The sequence below is a fragment of the Heteronotia binoei genome, chromosome 11 (assembly GCF_032191835.1).
Source record: "Heteronotia binoei isolate CCM8104 ecotype False Entrance Well chromosome 11, APGP_CSIRO_Hbin_v1, whole genome shotgun sequence".
Taxonomy (NCBI): Eukaryota; Metazoa; Chordata; class Lepidosauria; order Squamata; family Gekkonidae; genus Heteronotia; species Heteronotia binoei.
The window spans coordinates 12807498-12824126 of NC_083233.1; the positions used below are offsets into that span (position 1 = coordinate 12807498).

At 46.8% G+C, this 16629-nt stretch overlaps 1 protein-coding gene across 1 annotated transcript in view; it reads right to left on the reverse strand.

Moving 5' to 3' along the window:
• COL4A5 (collagen type IV alpha 5 chain) overlaps positions 1–16629 on the reverse strand; it is a 232606-nt gene that overhangs the window by 24717 nt on the left and 191260 nt on the right. The window contains exons 40-42 of the mRNA XM_060250114.1: positions 15814–15864; positions 14330–14515; positions 826–959 (exon numbers count right to left, since the gene is read on the reverse strand). Coding sequence (XP_060106097.1) covers positions 826–959; positions 14330–14515; positions 15814–15864 — 371 coding nt within the window. The remainder of the gene's footprint in view (positions 1–825; positions 960–14329; positions 14516–15813; positions 15865–16629) is intronic.

The window sequence follows — 16629 nt, forward strand, 5'->3', positions numbered from 1 at the left end:
GAAGAGTTTGTTGCCAGATTTCCCACTGTATTTAGAAACTAGGTGTGATAAAACGACACAGTGGTCAAGGGTGGATTTACCGTGGCGAAACCCTATTTGTTCTGGGCCTAGTATGTTGTTTGTTGTCAGCCAGCTTCCTAGTTTCACTAGGAGGTGTTTGGCATAAAGCTTGCCGACAACTGATAGGAGGCTAATCGACCGATAGTTCTCAGGTAATGAAGGATTGCCCTTTTTATGGATGGGGACAATGATTGCATGTCCTGGGCATTATTCCAGTGCTATTTATCACAGTAAACAGGGCAGCCAGGGGTGTCAATGTCCAGGTGGTGCCTGGAGATGTCCCAGAATTGCAAACAATTTCCAAATAACGGAAATCAGTTCGACTGGGGGAAATGGCCACTTCAAACGGCAGGATCTACGGCATTGTTCCTCCCTCCCGAAACCCTGCCCCTCCCACTCTCATAACCTCCAGGAATTTCCCAACCTGGATTCGGCAACCCTGCTTGCCTGGTGAAGGACTTTCCAGATGACCAGCAACTGCTACGCGCTGCAGAAATAAGGGAAGCGCAGCGTGGAAGAAAACAAACATGGAAGAAAACATGGATTGCGCCGCGTGTAGGTCTGCTTTCCCTGAGCCAAATTTGGAATTGAGATCAAGGAGTGAGCTTCTCACTTAAGCAGGACTAGAACTTCACTATCTGTCTTCGCATTTTGAAAAGAAGCCAGTTTCTGCAAGTCTCACTTTTTTTTATTCAGTTACTTCGTTCTCAAAAAACCAAACACTGCTTTAGAAGCAACTGTTTTTTTTTTAAACTACATACTCACCGAGTTCCCAGGCAACCCTGGCTCTCCTTTTAAACCAGGTGGTCCACGCTGACCCGGCAGGCCTTGGTTGCCCTTTTCTCCTTTCACTTGTCCAGTTCCAGGGGGTCCTCGGGCACCTTCTGGACCAGGCAAACCTTGAAGTGGTAGACAGAAGTTTGGCGGTCAGTGGGTCCCCTTGAGAGCCACTTTTCTATCAGAAAGGACACAGTGTCTACAGGGACTTTGGCTGGAGGGCCAAGGACTTCCTTGGGGCTCATGGATGGGCACAGCTTCATGCTTATTGTGGAACTGGCCTGAAGTCAGATGAGTGAGTGGAGCCTTCCACTGCTACAGACCACCTCTTTTTCCCATCCAGAGGAAGTGAGGCCCATTTTGGATTAGATTAACCCCCTCCCCCAATAATTATAGCATTTCTGCCTGTTGGGGTCGTGCATACTCCATCCCCAATCGGTTGCAGCTGTGGATCAAGGGAGCTGGTGGTGCCATGATCCTACCAGTCAGCTCCATGCTAGGCTCCTTTAACGTTTCCTAGCCCGCTACCCAGCAGTGTGGGGGCAGAACCTTAAGAGGCTCTCAGCCCACCCAACAGCCCAGGACTGGAGGAAGAATCAGCATATGCAGGGCCTTGAGGGGGCCACTCCAGGCCTCTTGCTGGGGGAGGAGGAAGTGCTAGGGAGCATGTGTGCCTAGTCAGGCTATCTTTAAAGAGGGCAGAGGCAGGCTGGGGAGGATGTAGCACATTCTTGCTCCTGAGCCTGAAGGAAGTGGGCTGAGGTCACTTTCTAGCTTCCTCCCCTTCCACACCAAGGCCTGGGGGAGGGGATATGGACCTGCCTGAGGAGCAAGGATAGAATTCTGGGAGGAGCTTCTTTACATAATAGGCCACACACCCCTGATGTAGCCAACCCTCCAAGAGCTTACAAAAAAGACCCTCATAAGCTCTTGGAGGATTGCTACATCAGGGGGGTTTGGCTTAATATGCAAATGAGCTCCTGCTAGCATTCCACCCCTGCTGAGGAGGATGGGTCAATGGACTCTCCCTCTCCCCATTCACTTTTACTTTGCTAATAGAAGACTGTATAACCCCGCTGCTGAGGTACGTTTGATTCTGCTGGTCCATGACCATAATGAATTATTGGTTGATTGACTGATGAGTTGGTTCTCACAAGGCACTTCAAATTAAGTGATGCAAATGTCTGGTCCCACGGACTGCAGGGGTGTGTGTGGGGGGGGAAGGAATCTAGACTGGATCCTGATGGACAGAGTTTGGGCAGAGCAGCAGATCATTGTGCTGATAGGTTCAACTTTCTCAAAGCAGTGGCTGAGGACCCATTAACAGTGGGCGCAATCCACCAGGCCCACTTGAAATGGATGGGAGTTGGATGGTACTATGGGGAAAAGTTCAAGGACAGTGAACAGCAAAGAGAGCAGGTCAAGGAAGACTGGGCATGACTGCTGCATCGATACACTTTCGTTGGGTAGGCAGATCACACAGAGGGGGCTCTCGGCAGATCAGTCCCTTTCGTTCTTTGGTCTCACTGGGAGGCACATCCTCACCATTAGAAGGTCCCAGACACAGGCTAATATCATTCTGTATCACAGAAAAACTAGCCAAAAGCACATGACACGTGGGAACTGCTGGATGACATGGTTCAAAGGCAGCGCACGGCAGATTTAAGATCCGAAACTAACACACTGGGACTCTGTTGGGATATCTTGTCTTTAGAAATGCTACCAGATTAACAATATTTTTATTCATTAACCTTTAACCTGAAATTTACAGGTGTAAGATATTGATCAGCAAGGAAGGGGGAGAAAACCCACCTCATTCCTCACAGGAAAGTGTTTGGGAAATAAGTACGGGCACACCATGTTGAAACAGACCCCTAAGGCCAGTCATCCCTTTTGATTTAGAAGGCTTCAGCGAGAAGGCTGTTCGGGGAAGGAAAATCTGGGTATGGCATAGAACTGGCATCGTAGGAGCTCTCACACTGGACCTAGCTGGCCTGGACCCAGCTGCCGGCCTCCAGTTTCCAGCAGTCACCAGAGGGAGGGGCAGGGAGCACCCACTTTCAAACCCCCTCGCAGGGCTGGCGTCAGCATACCCGGAGGTGGGACAACTGCCAGGGCCCTGAGCTCTCAGTTACACTCACTGCCCAGTGTGGCTGAGAAAAGAGCTGCAGGCGGCAGTGATTATGGGCAGTGGGGGGGAGCTCACAAGCAGGCAGGGAGAAGAACACAGACCGACGGGAGGCAGGGGAGTGAGGGGAAGGGAAGGGGGGCATGTGTGGAGGCAGGAGGTAGACGAGGGGAAGGGGGCCCTGGGAGCGCTCTGCCCAGGGCCCTTCAAAACCTGCAACCGGCCCTCCCCCAGGAACATTTTGAATTAAAATGCCAGACAACTGCCTTTTGCTTCCAGAAAACCATTTTCGAGGGCCAGTTGCTAATGAAAAAGCGGAATAAAAATATGTTAACTAATAATTTTTTTTTTAAATCCGCCATTCCTCTTCTGTGCAGTTTTGCAGGGCCAGCCACCCTCCCTCTAAGGAACAATGAACGAGACTTAAAACGACAATAACTTTGTTTTATCCATCAGTGCAAGGCAGCAAAGCAAAGTGTCCAAGCGAAGAATCTAACCTGGAGGACCTGGATTGGTTCAGAGTTCACCAAAGCCCACAGATCGATGTTAGGGGGATATCAGAGACCACACAGTGCAAAACAAGATTACTGGTTAGAAGGAGATCAGATGAGATATCGACACACTAAACAATGAAACCCATTTCACCAGCATGTTTTGCATTTACAGCATAGCAAACAAGCATGCAAAATAATTAAAAAAACCCAAAACCAACTCACTCCCCTGATACATTAATATGCATTTATGTAGCATAAAACATATCTATACAGCTGGCTCTGGTGATTAGGCCTGATCCGACCAGTGTAAGACAGGCAATTAAAGCCAAAACTTGGTACGAGTTTTGAATTTCATGTTTCACCCTGAGGTTGTTTACAACCAATGTTCCCTCTAAGCTTCAGAGTTTTGTGAGCAACGATTCCACTGTGCGAGCTCCTGGCATTAAAGGGGTGAGCTCCTGCATCAATTAGTGTGCTCTGGGGTCATCCTTCTTGAGCTAAGACAAAAATGCGTGAGCTGGAGGCTGAAAATCTGTGAACTAGCTCACGCTAACTCAGCTTAGAGGGAACACTGTTTACAACCCATCCATTCAACATAAAGACACAAGCTGAGACAGCATAAAGCTGCAACCATTTCACTGACAATTCTCCATGTGACTCAGTGATGTTATCAGTGGGGGGGGGGGGGGGACACACACCAGAAGTTAGCCTTCTCTAGGGTGCCAGACAGTCCAGGACTGGCCCTGCAACCAGCTGTGGGGTGCTTTGATCTCCTGCTGGAGAGAGCGGTAGAACAGACATTTGCTGTTGTTGAGAGGTTAGCCAGTAGAGCAGGGGTGGGGGACCTCCGCCCCGAGGGCCATATACGGCACTCGAGGTCACTTTGGTGTGACCCTCGGGGATTGCTGGGCCGAACCAAGCCATGTGGCAGCCTCTCTGGGGTCTGGCTGGCCAGTGAGGATTGTGGGGCCCAGTCACACTGTGCAGCAGCCTCCCCAGGGCCAGGCAGGGATCACAGGGCCCAGATGTACTGTGCGGCAGCCTCCTTGGGGCCTGGCCAGAATTGCTGCAGGGCCTGGAAAAGTTACTGTCACAGTTCAGTTTGCACTTGATTATCCCAGATGGTGTGGCCTAATATGTAATGAGTGTGTGACCTAATATGCAAATAGTCTACTGAGTTCCTGCTGGGCTTTTTCTACAAAAAAGTCCTGGACTGATGCATTTGCCTAGGATGACGGGCCCGGTTTGTGTGCGCGCACCAGATTAGGCTCTCCCCAACCTCAAATAGAAAAACAATTATTTGCATTAATTTTGCTGGCTTGAATCATTCTCCCTCTGTGGAGCACTGTTTTTTAAGTTGATAATTTTTTATGGTCCGCGAATGATGCTATAAATATCCAAATGGCCCTTGGCAGAAAAAAGGTTCCCCACCCCTGCAGTAGAGGCAGCTCATACCAGCACTTGATTACCTGTTAGGATACAATCACGTGGATATTAAGAAAGACTGTGACCAGATTTGTCTTTTGGGCAAAGTATTACGGCACATCTGGATGGCCCGGATCTCAGAAGCAGGGTTGGGTCTAGTTAGAACATGGAAGGGAGACCACCTGAGGTAGTCCAGGGTCGCTACGCAGAGGCTGGCCATGGCAAACCACCTCTGTTCTTCTCTTGCTCTGAAAACCCTAGAAGGCTGCTGTAAACCAGCTGTGACTTGATGGCACCTCCCACCACCACCACTCCGGTAGTGGTCACTGTAATTTCCTCCCCTATTTATTATGAGTTTGGTGTTATTTCTTTTGTTGCATCCACTTCTGTTTTTGTGCTGCTTTTGTAAAACTATGGTGAAGTGGGTGGGGCAGGGAAGAGAACTCAGGCACACATCCCAAGAGCCTTTAAGAAAATGTACATCCCTCCTTTTCCATAGACTTTAAGTGGGAAGGAAAAGTGCCCTTTGTGCTTTCATCACTGCTCTGAGCTTGCAGGCATTTAACAAATAATAAAGGCCGGGAAGGATCCTGTGGATCCATTCTGCTATCGGTAACCCTTTTCCCCAGGACATCTTGTGCCAGGGAAAGGCTCCCAGAGTTAGCTGAAAGTGCCACCATTAGTGGAACAGATCCGGAGGATCCAACCCATTATGAATATCCCACATAACATAAAAGCACTCTGAAAAAAATGTTAAAACCCACAAAAGGTTTTACTGTATACCCCTTTTAATAGAAATTTAATGATCCAGTTGTTTCTAAGTAATTTAAAATCAGGGCTTTTTTGTAGCAGAAACTCCTTTGCATATTAGGTCACACACTCCCAATATAACTAATCCTCCAAGAACTTACAGGCAGGCCTCAGATTCAGTGGGAGCTCACAGGAGCACAGCTCCTGAACCTTTCTGAGAGTTTCACTTCCTTGTCCATTGAATAGTATGTGCAGCTGCATAACAATCCCTGGATGAGCTCCACCACCTATTTTTCTACAAAATGACCCCTGCTTACAGGGCTCTCCGTACAGGGCCTACTGAAAGCTCTTGGAGTATTGGCTATACCAGGGGTGTGTGGCCTAATATGCAAAGGAGTTCCTGATACAAAAAAAAGTCCTGTTTAAAATACATTTTACTCATGCAGGACTGGAATACTCTTAAGGGCAGAGATGGGATAGGATGGTTAGAGTCCATGACCACATACTGTATTTTCATGTCAGTGAAATGATGCAAAAATACACATACCTAATGAAGTATTCAAGTTATAAACCAGTCTGGGTGTCTAAAACAGACACATTAAAAGATGGAAATTTTATGTCCCTTGAGTGCTCTCTCTCACTCTCTCTCTCCATCCTTTGCAAATAATACTATATTAATATGAACAGTCTACTATAATGTAGGTTCTGCTATGATTTACATGGTGGGATAACCCTATGGCTACGCAGGAACATCTGTTCCGAGACAGATGTGACATTTTAGCATTGGCAGGGTAGGCACGAATCTAGTCCACAATGCCCTATCAAAGTATTTTAGCCTCAACAAAGTCCACTTTTTAAAAAGGGCTAAACAAGATTGTGGAACTCCCAGCAATTAATTACAAATTACTTGCAATTTGGATTTGTTTCTTAGAAGTCATCATAGCAAAACATACTTCATTTTAATACATGGGTATGCCAAGTCATGCCTATTCAAGGGAAACAGAGTAGGATTGACATAATTTGGTTCAGCAACAGTCTCTGAAATGAGAAGAGACATTAACACAACAAGAAAAGCTTTCTTTGTTTTATCAGAAGCGAGCCTACTTTGGCAAAGGAAAAAATGAACAGTTGTACTACATCATATTTGTGCGACAGAAATTAGCACCGACTTTTACAAAGTGCCAGAGATCAACAGAAATCCAAACCAGTCACTGATTCAGTAGCAACAATTTGGATATCACCCTACAATCCATCCAGGAAAGTCTGTCAGTATTTAGGAAGTAGTTAACTTTTTGCAAAATACTTTGCATGAATTTTATCTGAGCAGAAAGATCCTTTTTGTTTGGTTTCAATATCCTGCTTCATTGCAAGATCCTCTTATGGACCAGAAATGGATCATTCATTCTTTTATTCATTTAGATTTCTATCCCTCCCTACTCTGTCTGATGGCAACCCCAGTGAGCTTTTGGGGATGGGGCATGGTGACACTGCAGCACAGGACACTATGATGCCACTTCTGGACACATAACCGGAAGCAACATCACAGCAATGCCGCTTGCCCCCTCATTTTGCTGCCACTGCTTCAGCAAGCATTAACAGGAACCTGGAATCCACAGCAGGAGTTCTGCCGCAGCAGAAGACCTGGCTGCCCTACCTCCACTTTGCTTGGTGAGTGTCAATTGATTTATTCACAAATGATCCTCAGTCAGAGGGAGGGACGGTGGCTCAGTGGTAGAGCATCTGCTTGGGAAGCAGAAGGTCCCAGGTTCAATCCCCGGCATCTCCAACTAAAAAAGGTCCAGGCAGGTAGGCGTGAAAAACCTCAGCTTGAGACCCTGGAGAGCAGGGGAGGGACAGTGGCTCAGTGGTAGAGCATCTGCTTGGTAAGCAGAAGGTCCCAGGTTCAATCCCCGGCATCTCCAAAAAAGGGTCCAGGCAAATAGGTGTGGAAAACCTCAGCTTGAGACCCTGGAGAGCCGCTGCCAGTCTGAGTAGACAATACTGACTTTGATGGACCAAGGGTCTGATTCAGTATAAGGCAGCTTCATATGTTCAGAGGTGAAAAGTGAAATAGCTGTGAATGGCACCATATATTATTTGATATCACGGAAATTTCAGGCTGACACACCCTAAAGGAGGGGTGGCCAAACTTGCTTAACACAAGAGTCACACAGAATAAATGGCAAATGTTTGAGAGCCACAAGACATGAACATCAGATGTTTGATGGAAGGAAGGAAGGAAGGAAGGAAGGAAGGAAGGAAGGAAGGAAGGAAGGAAGGAAGGAAGGAAGGAAGGAAGGAAGGAAGGAAGGAAGGAAGGAAGGAAGGAAGGAAGGAAGGAAGGAAGGAAGGAAGGAAGGAGGGAAGCAAATAGATGGGGGGAGGGAGAAGCGGAAAGAAAGCAATTTTAACTTTAAATGCATTCCCCAAGGTGCTGGTTGGCTTGGAGAAGTGATTGAAAGAGAGAAATGCCTTATCCAAGCCAGCTGATGGGGTAGTGGGGACTTTGAGAGCCCCACAATATGTGTGAAAGAGCCACATGTGGCTCCCAAGCTACAGTTTGGCCACTCCTGCCCTAAAGGATTGCTATGAAGTAGATCACCAGAAAGGAATGGCAGATGAGAGACAAAGCAAGTATAGAATCTACACAAGCAGTCCATGTTTGGGTCCCAATGGAATGTGCATGAGTGGCATTTTGTACAACACTGTGAATGTTGAGTCTGGGCAGCAGGAAGCTCACCTGAGTTTACCTGCTCCCCTCCTGAATGGGAAAACTGCGACTTGGGAGTCTGCGAAAGGAGCAGACAATGGATGCTTTCACACAGCAGCTGCTTGCAAGTGGATTTTGCTATTCCTTCACAGTAAAAATTCAGTTGCAAAGCACATTACTTAGTGCATGTATGAATGCACCTATGTCAGAATGTTCCCATGACCCACCTTTCTATGCAAGCCGGCCTCCTACACACCACCGGAGCTGACTCAGGAAAAACAACATGTCTGGATTCTGTGGCTTCTAAGTTAGTGACAACCAGCCAAGCAAGGGCCAAACTACAACATAAAACAGGAGCTCTGGGGCTAGAGCCCCAAACGTTTTCTTTTTGTAATGAAATGTTGCCAAACGTTTCACCAGAGCACTGACATTTGGGGGTAATAGATTTACAAGCCAGAGTTGTTCTCCCTGCTTTCATATTTCTTTTCCTAATAATACTTTAGTAGAAATCTGCAGAGCATTGCTAGACAATAACTTCCATAATGCCTGTCAAGTTCTCCAGTATCATATATGTTAATGTATAGCTATTGGTATTCACAGGGCTTTTTTTGTAGCAGGAACTCCTTTGCATATTAGGCCATGCCCCCCCGATGTAGCCAATCCTCCTGGAGCTTACATTAGGCCCTGTACTAACAGCCCTGTAAGCTCATGGAGGATAGGTTACATCAAGGGCCTAATATGGAGTTCCCCCTACAAAGCAGCCCTGGGGTATTCAACAGAGTTCCAAACTATGATTTTCAGGGTCTTTGGAGCATCTTTAGAATTTTTGTTGACGCTTTCTAGTTCTCCACATCCATATTACGTGTAGGATGTGTTTTAGCTAACAAGATGGATCAATGTGATAAAGAATCAAAACAAATATAATCCTATGATCGTTTTTGACATTTTACCTACAATCAAGGGATAGCTCAAGCTAGTTTGATCTAGTCAGATCTCAGAAACTAAGCCGGGTTGGCCCTGGTTAGTACTTGGAGACCACCAAGGAAGTCAAGGGTTGCTACGCAGAGGCAGGTAACGGCAAATCACCTCTGAATGTTTCTTGCCTTGAAAGTGCTATGGGGGGGGGGAGTGTCACGATAAAGCAACTGCGACTTGATGGCACTTTCCACCACTAAAGGATACTTTGAAATTTCCTTTAACAGCAACCATAAGCACTTTCCCTTTTTGCCAGCCTCTCAGTTGCAGTGGGAAGAAACAGAGCCATGGTCGCAGTGAGAAGAGAAAAAGGGGCATAGATTTTCTTTTTGGGGGTGAATCACATCGCTCTTCCTTGTAAGCTAAAATCAGGCTTGCATTTGTGCTTCTTTAAGAATTCTTGCTTTCTTGTTTGCAGATACTGCTCCACCCACATCCTAACAAAACCCTCCGTACTGCAGACTTTCAAGGATGGGTCAGAGCCGCAGTTCTGCCTATCGTAGGACAACAACTGGACAACTTGGCATACCCATTCTAAAGACTGAGACATTTGCTTTCATCAAACCAGTATACATTCAAAAGGCATGCAACGTTATTACTATGGAGTTAAGGAGCTAACCTTCGGGACCTGGATCGAAAGTTCACCAAGGACATCGTTAAGAGGGGGGGGAGGAGGGCAGGGGGGGAAACATCAATATGGTTAGATATGTCAACAGACTACATATTTTCAAGGCAACCCGTCTAAAAGTCTTTTCTACGTATTGTGTGTATAGACCAAACTATTATATCTCAGAATTTGCTTAGGTCTCAAATTTTGCATTTTTGAGTGAATGAGGCCCTAAATCAAAGCAAGCCCATATTGCAATAGATCCAGAAAGGAATGCTGAATGAAGCCATCAAGTGCAAGAAATCAACAAGCATCAACAAGTAGCCAATGAATCTGTTAATCTGTTAGTTTTCTCTTGTCCAGAGAAATATCTATGTTTGTTGAGAGATCTGTGTGTTAGGTGCTAAAAGTGATCCTTTTACAGGATTTTCCTCCTTTACTTTGTACAGCTGGGCTAGAGCAACCCACCCCTCAAACAAAACAACAACATCAGTGTGTGAAGAGTTCCTTAACCCTTTCTCCTCACATGGGTGTCTTCTTGAAAATGCTCCTCTTCCGTTCAAGCTGCTTTATTTTATTTAATGTATTTATTACTGCAGTCCTAAGCTCTGCTCACGACCTGAGTTCGATCCCCGGTGGAAGCTGGGTTTTCAGGTAGCCGGCTCGAGGTTGACTCAGCCTTCCATCCTTCCGAGGTTGGTAAAATGAGTACACAACTTGCTGGGGGGAAAGTGTAGATGACTGGGGAAGGCAATGGCAAACCACCCCGTAAATAAAGTCTGCTGTGAAAACGTTGTGAAAGCAATGTCACCCCAGAGTCGGAAACCTTAAGGAGCTAACCTTTCCTTTCCTTTTCTTCCTTACAGAGTTCTATGCGGCTTATAATATTAATGAAATACATGAAAATATTGTACACAAAAATATATAAAAACAAAATTTAAAGGCATAACTCAGGATTGCTAGAAAATGTAACCAAGCACACTCCTGAATAAAACCTTCTTCAACCACCTACTAACAATAAAAAATGGGGGGTCAGGCACACCTCCCTGGGAAAGTTGTTCTACAGTTGTGGGGCTGCCACTGAAAAGGCCCCTCTCTTGTGTACCCACCAAGAGAGCCACTTTGGTGTAGTGGTTAAGTGTGCAGACTCTTATCTGGGAGAACCAGGTTTGATTCCCCACTCCTCCACTGGCAGCTGCTGGAATAGCCTAGGGTCAGCCATAGCCTTCACAGAGGTTGTCCTTGAAAGGGCAGCTTCTGGGAGAGCTCTCTCAGCCCCACCCACCTCACAGAATGTCTGTTGTGGGGGAAGGAGATAAAGGAGATTGTAAACCGCTCTGAGACTCTGATTCAGAGAGAAGGGTGGGGTATAAATCTGCGGTCTTCTTCTTCTTTGACTGATTGGACAGTCAGAAGGGCATCTTCTCATGATCTTAATTCCTGGGCAGGAACATACAGGAGAAGATGGTCCTTCAGAAACTCTGGTCCCAAGGAATGTAGGGTTTTAAAGGCCAAAATCAAAATCTTGATTTAGGCTTGGGAGTGAATCAGTAGCCAGTGTAATATCAGAATCACGCTTTAGCCTCCCACTGGAGAAAAACATTCCTGTATTTTTTTTCACCATACAGAATTTAAGCACTCCAGGGTTTGTGGGCCAGTAACATGAAACAGCCCCATGGGCTAAGAGCCCCGTGGCGCAGAGTGGGAAAGCTGCAGTACTGCAGTTAGAGCCCTTTGGTGTAGTGGTTAAGTGTGTGGACTCTTATCTGGGAGAACCGGGTTTGATTCCCCACTCCTCCACTTGCACCTGCTGGCATGGCCTTGGGTCAGCCATAGCTCTGGCAGAGGTTGTCCTTGAAAGGGCAGCTGCTGTGAGAGCTTTCTCAGCCCCACCCACCACACAGGGTTCTGTTGTAGGGGAGGAAGGGAAAGGAGATTGTGAGCCGCTCTGAGACTCCTCGGAGTGGAGGGCGGGATATAAATCCAATATCTTCATCAACCTCACAGGGTGTCTGTTGTGGGGGAGGAAGGTAAAGGAGATTGTGAGCCGCTCTGAGACTCTTCGGAGTGGAGGGCGGGATATAAATCCAATATCTTCATCTATCTCACAGGGTGTCTGTTGTGGGGGAGGAAGGGAAAGGAGATTGTGAGCCGCTCTGAGACTCTTCGGAGTGGAGGGCGGGATATAAATCCAATATCTTCTTCTTCTTCTTTGCTCACGACCTGAGTTCGATCCCAGCAGAAGCCGGTTCAGGTAGCCGGCTTGAGGATGACTCAGCCTTCCATCCTTCCGAGGTGGGTAAAATGAGTCCCCAGCTTGCTGGGGGGGAAGTGTAGATGACTGGGGAAGGCAACGGCAAACCACCCCGTAAAACAGTCTTCCGTGAAAACGTTGTGAAAGCAACATCACCCCAGATTCGGAAACAACTGGTGCTTGCGCAGGGGACCTTTGCCTTTACCTTTAGCATGAAAGTAGCTCTGACCTGGATAGCCCAGGCTAGCCTGATCTTGTTAGAGCTTGGAAATTGAGCAGGGCTGGCCCTGGTCAGTATTTGGAAGGGAGACCACCAAGGAAGTCCAGGATCGTGATGAGGAGGCAGGCAATGGCAGACAACCTCTAAATGTCTCTGGCCTCACGGGGTCTCCATAAGCCAGCTGTGACTTGATGTCCCACCCCAAAATCATGAAGGGAAAAGGTGAAAAACCCTCTGAAAGGCTGGGAGGTGGCTTTAAAGTGCAGCGTCAGCGGCTGTACAGTGTAAAAGAAGATGATTTTGGATTTATATCCCGCCCTATACTCTGAACCTCAGAGTCTCCGAGCGGTCACAATCTCCTCTACCTTCCCCCCCGCCCTTGCACAACAAACACCCTGTGAGGTAGGTGGGACTGAGATTGCTTTTACAGCAGCTGCCCTTTCAAGGACAGCTTCTATGAAAGCTATGGCTGACCCAAGGCCATCTCAGCAGGTGCAAGTGGAGGAGTGGGGTGTCCCGTAAAAGAGAAAAGTGTCCCTTAACAAGATCACAGAACCACACCGAACATGGCTTATTCATATCAGTATGCTGCAGAGGTGCCAATGTAAGAAATCTCTGCTTGTTTAAGAAGATCAAAATGCTAACTGGTTGGATATCAACAATAGTTTGGTTTACCCACACTGGGACATGCATGGCTGAATGAGATGCGCTGCGCAGCACACATACACATACCTCACAGACAAAGATGATGGGTCCAAAAACCTCTGAGCAGTTCCTGGCGATTTTGCTAGAACTTGTCCTCCAGAGACAGTCCCCCCCACCAGCAACCTCAATTTTGTACACCATATAAACTGCAAACATCACGTTAACTTGCGCATCTGTGCTTATTTTGCATAATACATGATGCTAATATTGCATAATTAAAAGAGATGGAGTAGCAATTTCCACAGAAGACCAGTCCACTAAACTGTGCAAGTCCTGGCTTCTTCTCTGTTATGAGGCTCTGTTCAGACATAGGGCTATAAAGGACAAGAAATTCACCAAATTTTTTTACAGAAGCACACACAAATTCTTTAAGGAGTACACACAGATCTCACTTGGAGGAGGCCAGTATAGGTGCTTTAAAGCGATATATGCTAGGTTGTGGAACAACTGCCCCGCTCTAACAATTTTAGTGTGTGGCTTTAAGGGCTGGAAAAGTTGCATTAACAGGTTTTCTGGTCAGGTCATGGAACGTCAATATGCATTTATCTCTACTACCTGCTCAGTGGTGTTTGCCCCATCACGGAAGTTATCGCTTCCAGAATTAGTACACACAAGACAGAAAAGACGACGCAGGATGGAATGGAATGGAGGTGCACTGAATCTGTTGGAGCTGTGAAATGGAACGGAGCAAGGATGCACACACAGGAAGACGATGCATGACGCCATTCTCCAATTTGATCATGCTGTGGAACTGGCATGAATTTGACCTCCGTGGCGTCCTGAGGGTGGTGCTTATTATTATGGTTGGTGGATATGACGGATCTGTTTTATCGCATGACACCACGATGCAGGCATTCTGGGCAGATGGGATTAAAGTTCGATTGGGTGCTTGGCTGGATGAGTGCCGTGACAACATGCTGAGGACATCTCAAGTTGGCAAGAGGCAATGCGTTTTGCTGGCAGGTTATCAGCGAGTATGGTTTTGCTTTCTCTCCCTCTCACCGATGGCACTTGCCAGTAATTGCGATAAAGTAGAGGGTGCTCAGAAGACAGTAGGTCTTCTGCAAAGAAAGTCAACCAAGTCAACCAGGCATTATTGAAAGGGCTGAGCAAAGTCAACCAAGCATTATTGAAAGAGCATTCAGTATCACTCAACAGACTAATAACCTGCCAGCAACATAAAGTTATTAGCAAAGGTTCAGTGCCATTTTCCTTTGCCCTTACCTGGCCTCCCTGGTATGCCTGGTTGCCCGCGGCTTCCTTTGAGACCTTCTGTAGTTGGCCCAGGTAGTCCTGGAGGGCCTGGAGGGCCCTGACGGCCAGGAAATCCTGGGCCACCTGGCTCTCCCTTCAGACCAGGCGTTCCCGGGGGCCCTGAGGGTCCAGGGAAGCCGATATCACCCTTTTGACCTGTTAAAAAAGACATAGATATTTACTGATGCCGTGGCGTCCTGAAATTCAGTCTTGAAGACGTCGCGGAAAGGAACAACTTTAAGGGTCTAGAAGCCTTCAAAATACACTAAAAATTATTTTGCAAGTAGTTCAACTCTCTTGTTAAGAACACACGAGAACATAAGAAGAGCCCTGCCGGATCACCCCAGCAGTCCATCTAGTCCATCATTCTGTCTCACACAGTGGCCAACCCATTCATCTGGAGGACCAACAACAAGGCACAGAGGCTGAGGTCTTTCCCAGGTGTAGCCACTTGGCATTAGTATGCTGAAGTTTACTGCCTGTGAACATGGAGATTCCCTTTAGTCACCTATCCTCCACGGATCTGTCTAATCGCCTTTTAAAACTACCTACGCCTGTGGCCATCACTATATCCTCTGGCAGTGAATTCCACACTGTAATAACTTGTTCAGTAAAGAAATCTTTCCTTTTGTCTGTCCTGCATCAACTGTCCATCACCTTCATAGTGTGGAATTGTTTTCTGTGGCCCCGGAAGGTAGGACCAGAACCAGTGGATTGAAATTAGATCAAAAGAGTTTCCGGCTCAACCTTAGGAAGAACTTCCTGACCGTGAGAGCGGTTCCTCAGTGGAACAGGCTTCCTCGGGAGGTGGTGGGCTCTCCTTCCTTGGAGGTTTTTAAACAGAGGCTAGATGGCCATCTGAGAGCAATGGAGATCCTGTGAATTTAGGGGGAGGTGTTTGTGAGTTTCCTGCATTGTGCAGGGGCTTGGACTAGATGAGCCTGGAGGTTCCTTCCAACTCTTATGATTCTATGATTCATTGGATGCTCTTGAGTTCTAGCGCTCTGGAAAAGGGAGAAAAAAGTTCCTTTTGTCTCTACCTTGTGCATAATTCTATAATCCTGTTATGCCCCTCCCTTAGTGGTCTCTTTTCTGAACTGAAAAGTCCTAGACTCTTCAGCCTTCTGCCTGAAACACGAGAAATTGCCATTTTGGGCTGGGGACTGTGGGGAGGGATGTCCTTGGAAATTCAGTCAGAGGGGTCTTCAATGTGAACAAACTGCTCAGTCTGACCTATAGTTTAAGACAACTGCCTTTCAAAGCACTGGCTGCTGTGCCCTTGTCACGTGCTTGGATTTGACACACATTTCATTGCCCTTCCATAAACTCAAAGCCATTCCAGCCGTATTTAAGGCCATGTTACCCTACAAGATCCCTCACGGTCAGGTCAATGGTAGCTTCATCTCTACCAAATCCTGCTACTGCTTCCAACAAGAAAGAAAAAGAAACTTTGCCTGATAATCCTGGCGGTCCTGGTGGCCCGGGTCGCCCATAACCTGGCTGGCCTGAAAAACACAATCAACGCAGGCAAATAAGCACAACAAAGAATCTCGCAGCACACTGAAGACCCACAAACGTATCAAGGCAGGTGTCAAGCATGAGATCTCAAAATAACCAGTCCTTGGATTTTGAAACAAAGTCAGGTTTATTGATAATCCATGTAGCTCATTCGAGCTCGAGATTGGAACTGATACTTTGTAACACTAGAATACATGCTTTAAGATGGCACATCAGAGGTTCTATAAACAATCCTACATTCACGTGTGAAATTCACACGCTGGGCTCCTTATCTATATTGCGACTAGCACATCCTGGGTTCAGGCCTGGCTGAGCCTGAGAACAAGTCCCAGGAGGTCTTATCTCCAAAGAGGACATTCCTGCATTTGTTAGTAGGAGCGAAAGAGGAAAGGTGGGGGTTGCTACTTTGATGTGCCTACATTCAGGGTTAGTAACAATTCTATGATCTGGGTACTATAGTAGAGAATAAACATACAATGCTTGACAACAGGAGCCTTGGAGAGCCAAGAGCCCAGTTCATCAAAAGCATTCTTTGAAAGCAGTGTATACACACACTCACACACATGTACAGATGTAAGTGGTAGGGGGAGAAATTAGAAATTAAGGCCAGAAGGTCCAGTGTTCTCTGGACACACAAGTAAATTATAGTACAGATCTGCAAATGCAGCATACAGGTGAAGCTTCACCAGGTGAATTTCTGGCACAGCTGCCATAGCAAGCAATCATACGGGATCTTGGAAAAAACACACAGA